This window comes from Triturus cristatus, chromosome 5_1 (genome assembly GCF_964204655.1).
Source record: "Triturus cristatus chromosome 5_1, aTriCri1.1, whole genome shotgun sequence".
Classification (NCBI taxonomy): domain Eukaryota; kingdom Metazoa; phylum Chordata; class Amphibia; order Caudata; family Salamandridae; genus Triturus; species Triturus cristatus.
In genome coordinates, this window is record NC_140587.1 from 993,567,963 (window position 1) to 993,586,061 (window position 18,099).

Genomic DNA, 18,099 nt, shown 5'->3' on the forward strand with positions numbered 1-18,099 from the left:
AAGCTTAATAAGTGTACAGATTTAAGGCAACCAAAATGTAGACCATTATTGATACTCCTACATACATGATAATTATCAGAAAGAACCAAAGACAACGATACATTTATCAAAAGTACAAAAGTTGGCATTTATTTAGTTTATAAACAATGGAAAAAATAGGAAAATCATTCATTCACTTTCATATCCATCATACAGACTCACAACCATACTGAAAACGAATTAAAAACATTGTTGAAATGGTAACACATTGTCATGAAATGATAAATCAGCACAATATGTAAAGAACACTGTCAATTGAGAATAGAGTGGCACATATTCAAATGACTGATGGAATTCCACGCGCGTTTCGGCACAGTCAAGGTACCTTAATCAGGAAGAGGGCCACAGTAAAGGCAATTGAAGAATTGTTGAGATGGGTAGGAAACCTATCATGCTGAACAATCAATAAAGGCAATGCGATATTTCAAAAGTAATCTCAAGTGCCCATGATGATAGGACGCTGGTAACATACAGTGGAATGTTGAAAACAATCAGCCTCATGCATCAACCCAAAATCCAGTCGGTAAAATACCGATTCGGTAATAGCTCCCGGTATTTAGTAAAAAATACCCAATCCCAATGCATCAACCCAAAAGCAGAAATCGCTATTTAAGGAATCCTTAAATAGCGATTCTTTAAATAGGGATTCCTTAAATACCGATTCCTTAAATAGCGATTGCATTTAAGGAATCCCAAAGAGAGATTCCTTAAATGCAATGCATCAAAGTTAAAAAATTAGCGATTTCGCTAATAGGGGGAGCAAATTACCATGAAGATGAACTGCATGGTAATTTGCAAAAACTTTGAAAAATGCACTTTTGTGCATTTTTCAAAGTTTCATGTTGCGCACACACATGCCCTTAGAGCATGTGTGTGTGCAACATATGTGCACATATCATTTTCAGGGGTGCAACAGGGTGTCCTTTTGACAACCTGGCACCCTTGAAAGTGCTCCCGCTATTAGCGATTCGGTAATACCGAATCGCTAATACAGACTGGCTTTACATTCATTCCTATGGGCCTCCAAGCCCATAGGAATGAATGGGTAGGTATTCCTTATTACCGATTCGGTATTACCGATTCGGTAATAAGGAATATTAAGGAATCGCTATTTGAATAGCGATTCCTACATGCATAGCCTTTTGCTATTCCTTATTAGCGATTCCTTATTTTTCGCTAATAAGGAATCGCAAATGGCATTGTTGATGCATAGGCCCCTATATCTTCTTGTGATTTCAATAATGATATACCGTATATCTCATGGACAATGGTTGAAAATAATGCGTCGCTTCGGTAAGGAGGGGAGCTCGGTGAAGTCTGTAGATGACGAGATGTCACTGTTTATCTTTTCTGAGTTACATATGTTGCGATGCAGATGAAAGAACTAAATGTAATTCTGTTTGCTGATTTCACGGAAATTAATTAGTCTAATCGGGGCCTCCGGATATGGGATTCCTCCTGTCTGCAGGTATGCCTGGAAACTGAGCCTTGTTTGGAAAGCTTGGCATGCTATTTCCTGGTCTGTATCCAAGTCAGGTAAAGTCCCGCACAAGTTGGTGAATGACTCTGTGCCATTTGGTTCCTGAGTTTGTAAATGTGTGGTTCACAATATATTCCTCCCTCTTTATTGGTTATTATTGGTAAGCTTACCTATGTAGCTCTCCTTCTCTGATGTCCCTCCTTACGCCGCTGTTGTTTGGGGATGCCTGCTTTTGAGTTCCTCAGGTAGCTTAGTTTCTTGTGTTCCTCTTTTTTTGCTTCCTTAACTTTAAATTGGGAATTGCTTGAGTTGCACTTTAATTGCAAATTAGGTTTGTCCAGGTCTACTTTATCCGCTTTTTGATGGGTTTGATTTGTTGCCCCTTTGAACATCGCGCTCCTGTTTGCGTCCGAGAGCTTCCTTGGGCACTTCTATTTGTCCGCTGAGAGGGGAGATAGTTGTCATTGTTGTTGTGCTGTCTCTGTGCTGCCTCCTCTACAACTGTTTGAGGTGCTCGAGGTGCAAGCCCCTCCTGCCTAATGCTGAACACTTGCGTTCTGTAATGCTGCTCCATGAGGCCTTGTCTGGACCTCTACTCCTCTGGTCTCCTCGATCTGAACCCCCCCCCCCACCACTAGCGCCACTCGCTCAACGACGCTGCGGCTGATGTTTTGCAAGTGGGTGCCAGCTAGGGGGAGCCAAGACGCTGCCTGAACAATGCAGCTAGTGAGAGCTACGGCAACAAGCCAATGTGAATGATGTGGGCAGGGGTTGAGGTGCTGGGCAGGGCAGGGCTGCAGGCCGGGTATGGGGGGACGGAGCCGCGGGGGTGGCAGGGGCTTCTGGTTGCCTAAATTATAAAGCCTTTTCCCTCAGGGGCCGCGGTGCCGTGCTGACTCTGGTGGGCTCTGGCAGTGCGGTTGTTTTAGCTGTTCTGGCTGCTGGGGGGAGAGTAGCGAGTCTGGGTGGGGGAAAATTTGTAAACAATTTGAAAACGCCTCACTGCCGCGGCTGCTACTGCCTCCACACTCGAGCCTCCAGCGGTCTAGCCCGATCCCGCTCTAGATAGGCTATATGGCTCCCTGGGAATGGCTACGGCTCTCTCCCTACAGCGCTCTTCGATGCCTTCTGTAGGTAGACATGCCTTCAGAATGGAAAAACCTGTTGCAGAACCACTTTTCCAGGAGGGGTGGCTCATAATGCTGTACACCATATCAGAGATGTGTCCATGGCTCTGTCCCAGGGAAGAAGGTTCCTGACATCTTGGATATGGGCAAAGATACACTGTGGGGTTGTTTAGCATCAATCCTGTGGAATATGATATAAATGTGAGTAGGGTTGCCTTGTGGGAATTGTAGCATTATTGGCTAGTGAGTTTTGTCAATCCCAAAGCTCGACATCGGCCTAAAAGTGGAACTACTGGCTACCACCTCAGACACTTTGGGGTCCACAGGTGCAAGTAGGACTTCACCTGTGGACCCCAAAAAGTAAGGCTGCACCAAGAAAGACTGCACCTGCTGCACCTACTGAACCAAGGCAGGACGTCAGAAAGAAAAGAGCTGCTCCTGATGTTGAACTCAAGGAGAGTGACCCCAAGGCCTGGACCTGCTTCTACTCATACAAAGGATCAGTGAGTGGACTCCAAGGGCTAGTTGGCTAGCCTCCTGGTAAGCTTCAGGGACACAAAAGCTAAAGAAGGCTTGCACCTGCAAAATGCCAAGCTGGCCAGTTTGCCCTGGACTCGTCTGGTGTAGTTGAGAGATTGAGTCCAAGCAAAATTCACTTCCTAAATCAAGATTTTAGCCAGGTTAAATGACCAGGGTAATTGTATTTAAAGCAATATAGGATGTATTCCTCAGTTGTTATTTACTAAGATAAGGACAAAATCCGAGGTTTCACACAACACTAACGGAATGATGGATACCTTTAGATAGATCATCGTACTGAATCTAAAAATATAAAAGGATGTTAGGTTTGGCTGACATTTCATACCTGTATGCATTGCTTATTACATTTCAAGTAGAGTTAAACTTTGTATTATGGAACATTTATGTCATGAGTTTAGATCCACTTTTGTGTAATCTCTCTGTATCTACACCTACTTCCCCCAAAAAAAGACAACACAACAAATGAAGGGACTTCGTATGAACTTTAACTAGGATTACGGGCCAATGTGCATTTCTTTCATTCAATTATTTAAAAGGATAAGTATCCTAGTGGAAGGCCAGTAGAGTGAGCTTGCCATGGAGAGTGGAAACAGGAAGCAAATTCGTTGTGGATGAGAGAAAATACAATGTTTTTTGGTCCGTTTACTTTCAGGGAGAGAAGGGTAACCCTTTATTCAATTGTTGTTCGATGGCTTTGAGGCAGTTTATGGTTTAGGCCTGAAGAGGAGAAAGGGAAAGAGTAGATGTAGGCGACATCCTCAAACAGGTGACTGAGAACTTAAACATGTGTATAAAAAAAAAAGGAATTTAGATCTTCATTTAGAATTAGGCAGACAAGGTGATCCACCACATTTGTGGCAGATTATCTTGTCCACAAAACTGATAGTCAATGGTAGAAATTATACAAGGCTGGCCATTTGGACTTGGGATCGTTGATGTGAGTACCTCAACTCGTTCTTCCTAGTTAAGGTGGATGTTTTGATGTACTTTTTTCTATTCAGGACGGGCAGGAAAAGCCTTGCAGTCCTGAACAGAAATACATGAATATGAACCCCACCCACTGGGATACAACTCCCAGAGTGGAGGGCTATTACAAACCAGAGATTTGGTAGAACTGAATCAGAGACCTTAGAAGAAGCACTCCTTACATGTCAGGATTTTATGTTACATGTTCATAACTTAATTTAACATGTGTTTGAACTTTTAATCATTGGGGCTTTTACTCTATTATATTTAGAGTTACTGTGCTTGATAATGTTTTTATGCTATTTCTTTTTTTATTGCTCAGTTAGAAAAACGGCAGAGTTAATGCTCTTTCAAATAATCATAATAAGTAAAGGCCTTCAATTTTCTTTCAGGAACAAATTGAATTCAAAGTACAGCCTTGCATGGGTCTAAACAGATGATCTGCAATGACACATAAAAGACGAGTATTTTTTTATGTGGTCACTCATTTACAGGTGTGATGCTTTCTCATTGGTCTAAGGAAGATATTTCTGAATATCCCTACTAATGTGGAGAAACATCACAAAATGGCAGCTGTTTTGTCATGGGCTGGGTATGTTCAGGGATATGGCAGGACTCATGTCCAATTGCGGGTAAGGCTGAGGGGGTGCAGGCTAGAGAGGCAAAATTAGATTGATTTGGATTGACAGTTCGTGCTCATGAAAACATAGTTTAAAATATGGCATATCTCACCTTGAACACAGCTGCTGCTCATCCAGTGTCTTCAGACATGGCACATGGTAACAGAGGGGAAGCTTTAAGGATGTCCAAAGTAGAAAGAAAGTATATTCTAAATTCCTGCACTCACTCCTGAATGAAGTGACTATAAGAAATGAGCACTAACAATCCAATGCACTTTCATATGAAATTGACGGTACATCACTATAGGTGCTCAGATATAATAAATAAGTAAAAGCCTTCATTCACAGAATTATGTGGTAAATAAGTTTATCAAATTCAAATAACCCCCACTGCTGTTCTTATGAGATATATTTCCCCTTAAAAGGTCCCACTCCATGCCACATTGTTGATTTCACATGCTCCAGAAGAGGTTTTCTCACCTGTGTAATGAAAATAAAACAGACTTTGTGTCTACTGTTCTGCTTATCTGATACCTTGGCGATACTACCAGAGGAACAGTTAGGAGAGAATATATAATATAGAGACACAGAAGTGTAAATGAGGAACACAGCTTGTAAGACAAAGTACATAGAAACCTTTAATGAAATAAACTTACAAAATACAATGGCCTTAATACATCTGACACACCTGTACAAAACTAGTCCTATAAGGGAGGACAGTCTCTGGGGATTGGTGGCGACGTGGACGTAGGAGATGCTGACACGTGTTCATGGTGTGCCACTGGCTATTATTAGACACAATTTGTGAACACATCCGGACAGTGCATGGAGCAACAGAGTGAAACTATTTACAAATACTGCAGGTTGCTGTTCTCAGCAGACTATGGAGGTCTTCAGACAGGTGTCTGGTGGATCTGAAACACTTGCTCATGGTGCCACGTTTCCCTGTGATAGTGACCTTGTCATCTCTGTATGAACAAAAAAGGTCTTAAGTTCTCCTTTTCCTTTGACATTTATGATTCCGCGGCAAGTGCACATGTACCCGAGTGCTTGCAAGACATTGCTCGTCTCCTCCGTGACCTGAAACAAAGCATAGAACATTGAGATTCACACATAAGACTGACTCACCATAAGACATCTAGAAATAACACTGCTCCTATTAAAACAATCTTCAGAATATGGTGCTCAGTACCTAACAATAAAAATAGGGTTTGAATGCCATTTTCAGCATCTGATAACCTCTATTCAGTACTTTATCTGTCCCAAACCAGGGAGAAATATTCTATTAGCCCTTTGTGGAAATTGACAACTGGAAGCTTTTTTTGGTTAAAGTTCTCTAAGTCTCTTTAGAATATCTATTACTGCAGACAAACTGCTCCTCAGGGTGAACTGTGAGCCTAATGCCTGTCCTTTACCAACTCAACTCCTCTCCTTTCACTTAACCACAATTGTGCAGTGTGATCACGATGGCACATAAAGCTGTCCAAGGTGATTGTACACATAAGATTGAAGAACGTTTGGAATGCAGCTCAATGTATGCCTGCACAGTCTTTTGTAGGAAACAAAGAATCCTCAAAGGCATATTTCTGATAGCGGCAAGCAACCTATATCCAGGTGTATGCAGTGAACATTTTCTTTATTTTTTTTTCTTTCTCCACTTTTCAGTGGTCTATTGCAAAACCTCTCCAGGATCTAGTTTGTGATCCGTCAAATTCAAAATGTAATCTCTAGATGACACAGCTGCCCTCTCTACCCAGGTTGTGTCACATGTCAATATGTAACTGTGTCATTAGAGGAATTATCTTGTTGAGTTCAAAGAATGAGGAAAGAATGGTCTGATCTTTCTCACCAATAAAAGTATGTTTCATGCACTGATCCTTCTACTTACTTAGTGAAACCTATACTCTATAATTCACCCACGGCTTCTGGACCCCATCACAGATGTAGCAAACCCTACTATAAAGCACGCTTCCATGCATGGAGGAGGTTCTGACATTTTGTTTCAGCGGGTTGAGTGGTTTCCAGTAGCTGGTTGATCTTGGAGGGTCACCTCAGTCTACCTGACAAGGATTCTATAATGCAGACCATAGGGACTCCTGTGCTATTTGTCACTGAATATAAATTTGGCAAAGAGGATATACTTGGACCCTTATAAAAATGGATACTCTCACTTCCTCTTAGAAGTACATGCTGCACATTACAAACTTGCTTATATACTCACCTATATCATTAAGTGATGTTACAGGTAAAAGTTAAGCTCAACGAGCCAAACCGATATACACACTACTAAGTCATCACTTTTGCACTTTCATTTATATATCAGAGTAAAATGAATTGAAGTGAATTAAGGTTTCAATTAACTTGCTGCATGTATATGTGGGCCAGGATTTCTTTCCCATTCCCTGTGATAAATTTGGTCCAATTCACAACGAATTCAAAAGATAGAAAATAGTTGATGGACTGTTGGATAATACTGCCCGATCAGTGCTGAAGGCACATCCATTAACAAGGAGGGAGAAGTTACACTTTACTCAAATATACAGCGTTAACTGGCAAGAGTAAAGACAGAACTAAACTCATTTAGGAACAGGTGACTGGAATTGTTTAAGATGTTAAACATCTGATGCAAAGAAATAAACATGTTTCGGATTCTTGCAGGCACTGCTAACCCATCTAGAAAACACCAAAACATAGGGCATTTGACAGTAATGTTGTTATGGAGACTTTAGGGAAAGGGCAGAGAACTTTTACTAAATTACAAAAATCTTGCTGCTGCTCCAGTCACAATCACGGCCCTGATGTACTATTCTCATCAGCCAGGCTTGTGCGTTTTGTGATGTAGGCATCATTTTACGACCCCTGGTCATTGGCTAAAAATGCAGAATGGAGGTCCGAGATGGAAGTTTTCAACGGACAGCATAATTAACATTATTTTTAAAGCAGTTTGTATGCATTGAAGAGGCAGGTGTTACATTTCAAAAAAGCTGCTAACCGAATTCCTAAAGAGGAAGCCGTGTCTGAGTGACAGCATCCCCTTTGAATTGTCAGTATCTGATTCAATGGGTTTGCAACCACAATTTCCTTCACGAAACTTTGGGCCACATGTACAACGTGATTTTGCATGCGCAAATGGGTTTGCGACCCGTTTGCCCGTGCAAAATCACTGTGGGACATGTACAAAGCCTATTTAGCAAGTTGCAAATAATTTGTGACTCGCTAAATAGGTTTTGCGACTCGCTATTAGCCACAGCAGAGCCATGTATGAATGTTTTGCAACCGTAATTGCGGTCGTAAAACACTCGCAAATGACTGCCCTCTTCGAGAGGGTGATAATGGCGTCGCAAATGGGAAGGGGTCCCCAGGAGACCCCTTTCCCTTTGTGAAGGGCTTCAAAAATATTTTTAAGGGCAGGCAGTGGTCCCAGGGACCACTGTCTGCCCTTAAAAAATTTAACTAAAATGTTTCATTTTATTTTTTGAAATGCCTCCCGTTTTCCTTTAAGGAAAACGGGTTGGATTTAAAAAAAAAAAAAAACTGCTTTATTTAAAAGCAGTCCTAGACATGGCTCGCAAATTGCAAGAGTCTCATTAATATTCATGAGCCTCGCAATTTGCGACCCCATTGGGAATCGCAAACAGTGTTAAGCACAATGTTGTACATGCAAAATAGCGCCTCACAATTTGCGAGTCGCAAAAGACTCACAATTTGTGAGGCGCTATTTTGCACATCATACATCTGCCCATTTCTTACCTGTTACAAGCGCAATTCCAGTAACAAATCGGTGTTTCAGAGTTGCAAATAAGAGTGGCAGCCCTTTTACACCACATCCTATTTGCATTTCGAAAAGGAACATAAAAGCTCTTTTATGAGTTGGAAAGATTAACTCATTAAAGTGATTTTGTACATTGTAACAAGTCCTCTTTGATGTTGTAAACCCATGTAATCTGTGAAATACAGGGTGTAGAACTGCAAAAGGGATTTGTACATCTGCCCTAACACTATTAGATGATGACGATTAACAAATGCTCACATAGAATCTCATCTAAAGCTGTCTTGAGTGATTATCACTACTACTATAAGAATGAAAATACAGATAGAGCCTGGTTAAAAAACATGACCCGTAAATCCAGGGTAAATGTACATGAGATAAAAATAACAAGAGGTTCTAGACCTTTTCAAAAACTTAAAAAGCTGAAACAATTTGTTTAGCATAATACCATTTAATATTAAACTTGTCTGAAATACCTGTATTTTGCCCAAGACGCCTGTGCTGTCCATCCTGCTTGCAACATTTACTGTATTGCCCCATATATCATATTGGGGTTTCTGTGCTCCAATCACCCCAGCGATGACAGGCCCATGATTAATACCTAAAGAACGATATATATCATTTATATTATTGATCCACAAGATGAAGGAACACATTTATTGCCACGAGGGTAGAATGAGAGAACGTAACTTCTTCAAAGGAAAGACACAAAAAGAATCATGACAAGTCTTTCATCAAATCTTTCTTCTCATAATTACTGTGGAGACTTAGGTGATTAGGGTTTATTTTCACATGCACTCTTTAAAACAAAGTGAAATTACATATGTTAACTCGAGCACCACTTAAAAAGAAGGCAAAACGTTTATCAAGTGAATTAAAGTGTAATTTCCCTGTTAGGAGGGGTTCCTTAACCAGTGGCGTCACTAGGGGGGTGCGGGGGGTGCGGACCGCACCGGGTGACACCATCACATGGGGTGACACGGTGACACGATCGGGACACTGGGAGCATGCTTTCAAAATGGAGCCACTGACTTCCTTTCTTTAGGCCATCAGTGGCGTCACTAGGGGGGTGCGGGGGGTGTGGACCGCACCGGTTGACACCATCACATGGGGTGACACCGTGACACGATCGGGACACTGGGAGCATGCTTTCAAAATGGAGCCACTGACTTCCTTTCTTTAGGCCATCCACTCCAGCCTGTTAAGACCTAGGCACTCTGAGGTAGCGGGGGAGGGTGGGGGAGTGCTATTTCCCAGTTCTAGTCTTTCTCTGACAGAGCTACAGGCTCACAGAGGGGTTCCGGTGGCCACACTGTGCACCCAGAAAAACGAAAAACCCCATCTGGATCACGTGTTCGCTACTTCGATAAACTGTGTAATCCTGGGCAAATCCATTTAGCTCTCTGTCCCTCGATTCCATTATCTGAAAACAATATGTACAATGGGGAAAAGCGCAAATCAGCCAGATTTCAATACTGTGAAACAAAGTTGTTTGAATGTTATTGCTGCCTGCCCTGTTCTATTTTGTGATTGGAAGTCGAAAGTATATCTGGGGTTTAGGGGAGGGGGGGGGGGGATTATGTACTAAAGAGCGAAGATAAACGAGAGAGAGAGTCCGTAGCATGTTTTATGAAACAAATGGGGATTAAGGCAAGTACCGAGAAAGCACAATAGGGGGCAAACTTTTTCCAGGTTTGTACAGGGAAAAAAATCTGCATACATTTACTAGGCTGTGCAGTTGAATCCCTTTGATCTGTGCAAAACGAGGACAGAAATGCCTCAACAAGGAAAAAGTTAGCAATTATATAACCAGCAGTCGCTGAATCGAGCTGCGCGACCTGCACTGGTAAAAGGAATGCCGCTGCCCGCGTCCCACGCAGTGGGACATCAGCAGGGCAGCTCTCTAGTGGCCGCCCGTCGCAGCCTTCCCCCTCCCCCTTCCCCCTCCCCCTTCTTCTGCCTCGCGCGCGAGGCCGCGCCCAGGGAGGAGATCTCCCAATGAGTGTGCAGGTGGAGGTGGGCCGTTAGGGGGGCGAGGCTAGCCCCCCCCTACATAGGCGTCCCTCTCGCCCAGTTCCTCCTCTGCTTCCTGCGCGCCGCTCCTGCCCGGACACGCGTATTTCAGGAGGTCGTCGTCTTCGCGGTCGTCGTCCTCGTGTACACGAGATGTTCTCCCGTTCACCTTGCGGTGTGTCGTCTCGTCGGGTCCAGCTATTTGCGGTGAGTACGGGCCATTGTCGAGTGCTGCCTTCCTCACTCTTGGTGCTCCCACTTTGGCCGGTCCCGGCGTGGCGACCCGGAGGTTTTCGTGTTGGGGTTCGAGAGCGGGTCTCGTTGCCGGCTCGCCACGTGGTTCTGGACATGTCCTGCCCTGCTGTTGGAGGGGGGGGGCAGTGTGTTGCGGCGTGGTTTGTGCCGTATTGCGAGGCGCGGAGCCTCTCCTTTAATTTTGTCGCGCTGTTTTATTATCGTCATGGGGAGCGAGCGGAATTTGTATATTTGAGGTTTTTGACTTTTGTGGAGTTTGTGCAAAGGGTTACTGTGCCTGCCGCAAAGACAGAGCAGATTACAGAGTGCGTGTTATGTGAACGGGTCGGCGGGTTGCTGTTTTTTAAAAAGAGGCATCGTTTTGTTACTTGCGATTTATAACTTGGAGCCCCGGTATTCTACAGCGAGCTACAAACGCCGTCTAGAACTGCATGCAGACCGCGAAGCATACATCATTAGAACTGGGTTTAATGTTGCTAGGAGGGTTACTATGGCTGGAGGTCGACTCTGCGCTTTTGGGTGTGATTCGTTGTCTTCATGGAGAGCGAGCATAGGTGGCAACTGCCAGGCTCCCCACCCAGTGATGGTGCATCTTCACAGTCCATTCCGTGTTCTCATGTGGCGCTGTAGCCTGGGTCCCTCGGGCCCCCTCTCGCTGTGGGTTGCTTCAGAGAATGAGACCCCTACCCCCGCTCCTTATCTGTGCAAATCTTAAAGAGGCTCGGGGGTGTAAATAAATAAAAGTGCCAGTACTCCGTAGCGGGCGGTACCGGCTCATTTAAAGCCGCTTCTGGTTGCCTTTGTTACCCGAGTCCGGTTTAAACCAAGACAAGGCACGGTCCAGCCAGGGAGCGCTGTACCTACACTGTGTATCCTGGCCAGGGCCCGGTGCTATGCTCCCGCGTGCACGGCTAGGCAGTGCGATTGTAATGGCGCTTCAGCCACACTGGAGGTGGCTTCAGGGCGCAGTGAGTTTTGTTTCCCTATGTAGGCGTCGGTCCTGGAATTGCCGTTGCAAGGAACGCTGTACCGCTGGCCAACCGTACACCCCGAGGGGATGGCTGGCTGCAATGCTGCATCTTTCGCTATGTATTTTGCAAAAAAAAAAAAAAAAAAAAAAACACGGGAAGCTTCACAGGCACTGCGAAAGGGTAGTCTTGAAGTGCTAGGGGGGGTAACGTATCGAGGGAAGAGAGGATGTGGCATAATGGCCAGAGGTGCCGTCTTTGGAGCGGGGTATCCCGGTTCAAGCCTCGGCGACGGCTCAACATCCAGTGAGTGTGGAAGAATCACCCAATCTTCCTTTGCCTTGTAACAGCACCAGGGATTGCATGAGTGCTTAAGTAGTTGACCTACAGTAACCCGCGTATTATCATGAGTGTTACGTTCTAAATGCAGGATAAAAGGTACACTCGGTGACCTATTAAAACTGCTTTATTCTGTGCACATTTATTGGCAATCCCCCCCCCCCCCACAACTTCAATGTGCTTGGCCGGCAGGGGTCAGGATTTGCACACCGCAACTCCATGTTCAGTGTAATGCCCAACATCGTGGACTAGGAGTAAGTCAGATCGCGCTCTCCTGCCCTGCCTGCGTTTAGTTGCGGGATACTGACAGACAATTCTGAGTTTAAGTTGAACTAGGCATAGCGGTTGTGGGGAGTGTCCGGCCCAGTGTAGGTTCGAATACTGCACGCACGCGAGACGTAATGGGATCGATGCCCGCACTCTCCGTTAAGAGGATATGGGCATACATTTTGAAATCATGTAATCCCCGTGATGAGGTGGTGGTCCAGCTGCTGCGTGGCTGCCTCGGGTGCGGTACAGCAGGCTGCGAGCCTCGTGGTCGCGTCTACATCCTGTGATCCAGAGCAAATCATTTAATCCCCCGTGCCTCGAGTAGGGTCCGGGTGGGGCTCCGACTCATGGGTAGTGGTTCCGGAAGGACGAGCATTGGATTAGCACGCGAGGGGTAGAGGGACAGAGGCCCGCACTCTGCATGGAATTTGTTTAAATTGTCAATTGACGTAATCGCCATGACGAAGTGGGTGCCCTGGCTCTTAGTTGTTTGCTATGTCCCCTACCTCCTAATCTTTGTTTACGGGGGGATTTATCAAGGGTGTCACTTGCTCCTTTCCGGGCCCTCTCTGGGGCGGTTCAGAATCGCGCTTTATGTATGACGATCGGATCGGATGAGTCGGGGAGGGGATGTGGCGCTGCGGTTAGCCGGCCGACTTTGGGGCTGAGTGCCGGAGTCCGAGTCTTGGGGTCGCTTCCGCTTCCTGGGATTCTGGGGCGTGTCGCTTGGTCTCTCCGTGCCTGCTGGAGTAATGTAAATATGGTGCTCGTGGAAAGCGCTCCGCTGCCTTCGGGTCGAGTCGCGCTATATGGGTTCGAGTCTCGGGAATGACGCCGAGCATCCTGTGATTCTGCAAATCACCTATCTACCCCTGCCTAACAGGGGCTGGCATTCCCCTCATCTACATGGTAATAATTGCAATGCAATCGGTCTCCCTTTTCTCCGGAGCCGGCGGCAAATTGGCGCCTGGAGGCCCCGACGTGTGATTGTTCGGGCTTTACAGGTGTGGTTCCTTGTTTGGAAAGCCGGCAGCTAAAACAGCCCCGAGGGTTGATGCAAACATTCCCAATATCTGTGTGTGAAAACCGAAGGTCAACGGTTCGATCCTAGTTGGTGCATTGGGTAAAAGTAGCATGGGCTACATTTTGTGCGTGTCACCGCTACGCGTGCACAGGTGTCGGGCTTCTGGAACTGGTGATGGGTTCCGCCAGCCGTGGGGCGCTGCTTCGTGCTGGTGCAACCGGCGGAGCTCGGGCCAGCCCCCGCCATTGCGTGAATGCTGCCATGCCCCTCCCACCCCCCCCCCCGCGTGGGACCGGGCGCGATGTCATGGACGGCACTACCTGTGTGTCTGCATTGTACTACGGAAATGTGGAGGTGCGCTTGCAATGTCCGCCGGAGGACTCCTCTGAGGCTCTTGTTTGCTGAAAGACGGTTTGCACTGGTTTTTGTCGTACATACACATTTTGGTGCGTCTAGATTACACGTACTGGAATGGTTGCCTTTTGCTGCCCAACACGCAGAGGCGGGATATGTTGGTGTCTTCAATGTTGATCTAGATACTGCTTTGAAGCACCTGATGCTGCGTTTCTTTCCGCGGCAATTCCAGGCCCCACATGAATGTCAGGATAACTTGTGTGATTCGTTACCTTCCTGGAGAAAGATCAAGAATTTGTATAGTGGAGGTTTTGACTTCAGTGTAGTAGTGCAGAGGGTTAAATATGCCCGCTGCAAAGAACGTGTGCCAAGTAGATTTTCGGAGTGCGTATGATGTATAGAGGTCAGCAGGTTACTGTGTTTAAAGGAGGCACCCTTTGTCACTTGCAATGTATATCTTACAGCCCTAATAGTCAACAGTGAGCTACGAACGCTCATCCTAGAGCTGCATACACACCACTAAGCAGACATCATTAGAACATTGATTAGTGTTGCAAAGAGGGTTAATTTGGCTGACTCGACCGAGCTTGTGCTTCTCCACTCCAAGCAGCCTTAAACTATACGGCCTGCCAGTGGGGAAGGCCATGAATCGCCTACACTTTGAGTCCTTTGGCTCAGGTCTCCTTTCCTATACACTGATTCATATGCATATGATTGATTGGCTCGGCGGATTTTGTGTGAGATGCAAAGACGCGGACACCCTACACTGGTAGGAGTGGCGCTATATAACTAATTAAATGCATCTGAGAGTGTGGTCATGGAAACGTCGTCATCAGTAACTTCTGGTATTTCATTCCCTGCGCAATTGATTTCACTTCTCTCCAGTTCCCTGGGAAAGGTTTGGGGGGCCAGGGTGATCTATGACGAGTCTGTACTCATTACGGTTTATGGTAAGCGTTTTGAGAAACATATGGTGTAGTTTTTACTAGTTTAGCTTTTGGCCAATGGTAGTTTTCGTCAGCCAGATTCGGAATAGCTGGTATTGCAGGACACTAGAGGCGCTTGTGTGTATGTCCAAGTTGGGGAATGGCATGCTTTGCAGATTAATTGATTAAATGAATAAAGTCGCATGTTCTAGCTCGAACAGAGCAACTGTTACTAATCGCAATGACATGGGTTCCCACACACTCGAGAGCCCCCCTTTGCATTTATTCCCTGGTATCTTTGTCCCAAAATGCAGCATTTATTAGGATTATCCGGTACTAGGGGGAATCTCGTTGGCATTAGTTCCATGCCGGTGGGTACGAAGGGACGAAGTTGTGTCCCAAGTGGTGCAACAGGATAAGGGCAGGTATATAGGTAGATATATGTTCCCTGGCAGCAGGTGTACAAATATGTCAAGGTTCAGCCTAAATCCCAGTCTCAACCATGATGCAATGGTCAGCTTGTGGAAAGGTGTAACACAGAAATTGAGCGACCAATGTTATTATTGTAAGTTCAACGCTTGAGTCAGGAGATGCTGCTGTCTCTCATCTTTGCCTTGCTATTAAAAAACAGCTGGGGTAAGGTTTCTCTCAAATTAGTCATAGTGGCAGCTTAGCGTATATGGAAAAGTCAGCAGCCTGTGCTGTGTTGAGGCAAGTTGTGGGCTTGGGTTTGTGTATCATACATAACATCTTGAAGGTATTGTGTAGTTCCACGCTTAAGTCAAGAGATGCGGCTGCCTTTCAGCTTTAGCCTTGCTATTAGGAAACAGCTGGTGTGATATTTTCTGCAACTCAGTCATAGTGGCAGCTTAGTCTATATAGGATAGGCAGCAGCATGAGCTGTTTTGAGACAGGCGGAAGGCCTGGGCTTGTCTATCATACTTAACATCTTTGAGGTTATTCTCCCTGTCCACAGGGAGGCCAGGGAAAGCACAGAGTGACATGGTTGACCGAGACTTAGCCTGGCTTGCCGCTTCTGCGACCTTGTGAGGTTTGTTTATGTATTGTATGAAGGTGACAGAGGCTGTCACTGTGGTTTGATAGGCGCCAGGGCCAGATGACATTTAAGTGCATTGTGTGATGGAAACTAAGGAGCGGGTCCATTTAGTAAGCACAAGGAGCACGGGGGGGGCGTTCCTAGCTCTAAAAAGAAAGTTGAGACAACCAAGTTATGTTTCAGTGCAAGGCCACATTTGGGGGGGCAATTCCAGGCGAAAAGCATTAAGCCAGACAGCCCTGGGAATTAGGCAGGCGTACGATTAGCTAAGATTTTGTTCAAACTGAGGGAGAGCATATCGACCACAAATAATTGTGGAACCAGAAAAAGCTTTACAAAGCAATGCTGTAGAATGCTGTATGGATAGGCATCAGGGATAAGGCCATGACCTTTCTGGAAGGGGCATTCTTCTTCGACCTGGGTCGAACTGGGAAAGGAAGTAAGGAGGGCTGGATAACTCTTTGTGCTACCGGCGTTGGCACATCTTGCCAGGAGTGAGGGTCAAGGGTTTTGCCTTCAGCCAGCCTAGGTTAACGCCCATCCACTCCAAGCTAATTGTTCATGGTGGTATTGGGCCGCATTTACACAGCCAAGTATTTGGCCCCTGGGGTTGTCAGTGTCGTGAATTACTAAATTTCACTGAACTGGAGGTGTGGCCGGGTTTTACACGAGCAGAAGTTTGGGGGTGCAAGCCTCCACCTAGGGGGTGGCTGGCCGAATCTGATGAACTACTTCAAACGGTTCACAGCACTGCACGTGGGAGAGTGTCAATGACCTGTGCATACTTCAACCAGACACCCGTGTATGGCATGCCCTCAGCTACATAGTAATAATTGAGAGAGCAGAGAGCGACCATGAGCATGACCGGAGATGTGCTGCTCTCCACAGACATTTGACAGGTTAATGGGCAAGGCTAGCGAAAAGCCAGATGTAATGTCGTCATTTAAGGCGGACGTGACCCAGGTATTGGCAAGATAGAGACACTGACAACTATGAAGATATGAACGAAATCATAACTGGGGCTCACAACAAATCATTTGATAAAATAAGACGTTTCATTTCAAGCCACTATGGCGGTGCCATGAATTACCTATAGCACAGCAACACCGGTATAACAAGGACTGTAGGCAAACCTATTGACCCTTTCCAGCAGCAATAAAGTCCGAAAGCTAGCTTCTATTCAACAAGCGAGGCAATTGGATACGCTGTCCCAGTGGAGAGCAGGAAAAGATTGGGATGGACAGCGGGACTAGTATAAGACTCTATCGTCCAATTTAATGTAGCTTAATTTGCAAGTAGAAAGGCAAAAACGAGGAGATGTTGCTAAGATATGGGTCAGTTTGCAGTAAACAATAGGATAATACCATGTGAAAGGATGCAAATTTTTATACCCGTGATGTCAGCTTGTGTTTATATACGTAGGTAAAGTGGCTGACTCACACGCTACCTTCACCCTGCTTGTTGTGCTGTAGCTGTTGGGAACACAATTACAAGCCAGGAAGGCACTTAATTTGGCCAATTGAAAAATCTTAATAAGATTGCAGGTCCATAAGTGCCTAATTCACCTATGCCTTGTTACCAATGCCATATTTCCCAGCGTGAGAAACAGATTTAGGTGTTGCTCTTCTCGCTCAGCCTTTATTGGAGCCAGGGAGTTGGGAAACATTCACAAATTTGTGTCCCCGAGCTGAGAGATGTATTCTTCGGCAGCTCAGTCAGTCATATTGGGAGTCATGATAAAGGCGTCCGATTAGCAGTTGCGTTAAAATGGTTTTGCCCAGCCGAGAAATCATGCAATCCTCGCAGTAGCCGCAGCAACTCAGGAACCATGACGCTATCAATACATCACCTTTGTAGATAGAGTGGAAATTAAAACCTTCGTGCTAGGATATGAAGGGAATCGATGGATTGAAGAATTCAGCTATGGTTCATTTCTGGCTCCATATGCAGGTGCTAGATCTTCCCATAATTACGTTAGGATGATCTTCTGTGGCATCGCTTAGAAGGTTAGGAACACCAGTCACGTCTAAGCTTACGGCAGTGGGGCCAACAGACATCCTTTGTTCGTCTGCCCTGGGCTTCTGAGTAATGTTGCAAATTAATGCCGTCTTTTACGGGTTACAGAACAGGACCCCTAATTTAGCCCATTATAAGCTGGCTCGCAGGGGCAGGGCACATATAACAGCAAAGGGAGGAAGGGGGGGCTCTGGCAGCGACGGTAGCCTCCCCAGAGCTGTGGCGGAGTTACAGGGCGATCTGGAGGCAGACTGGTACAGTAAGGGTACCTCTGCGACAGGCGGTACAGTAAGGGTACCCCTGTCCGGCACAGTAAGGGTGCCCGAGCCAAGGTCC

General features: G+C 45.7%; 1 protein-coding gene across 1 annotated transcript in view; it reads right to left on the reverse strand.

Annotated features, from left to right (window-relative positions):
* Positions 1-5,465: 5,465 nt before the first annotated feature.
* The window catches only part of ADCY2 (adenylate cyclase 2), a 3,557,286-nt gene continuing 3,544,652 nt past the window's right edge, over positions 5,466-18,099 (reverse strand). Inside the window, exons 24-25 of the mRNA XM_085606100.1 lie at positions 9,018-9,142; positions 5,466-5,852 (exon numbers count right to left, since the gene is read on the reverse strand). Of these exons, the coding sequence (XP_085462226.1) occupies positions 5,700-5,852; positions 9,018-9,142 (278 nt within the window). The 3' untranslated portion in view covers positions 5,466-5,699. The remainder of the gene's footprint in view (positions 5,853-9,017; positions 9,143-18,099) is intronic.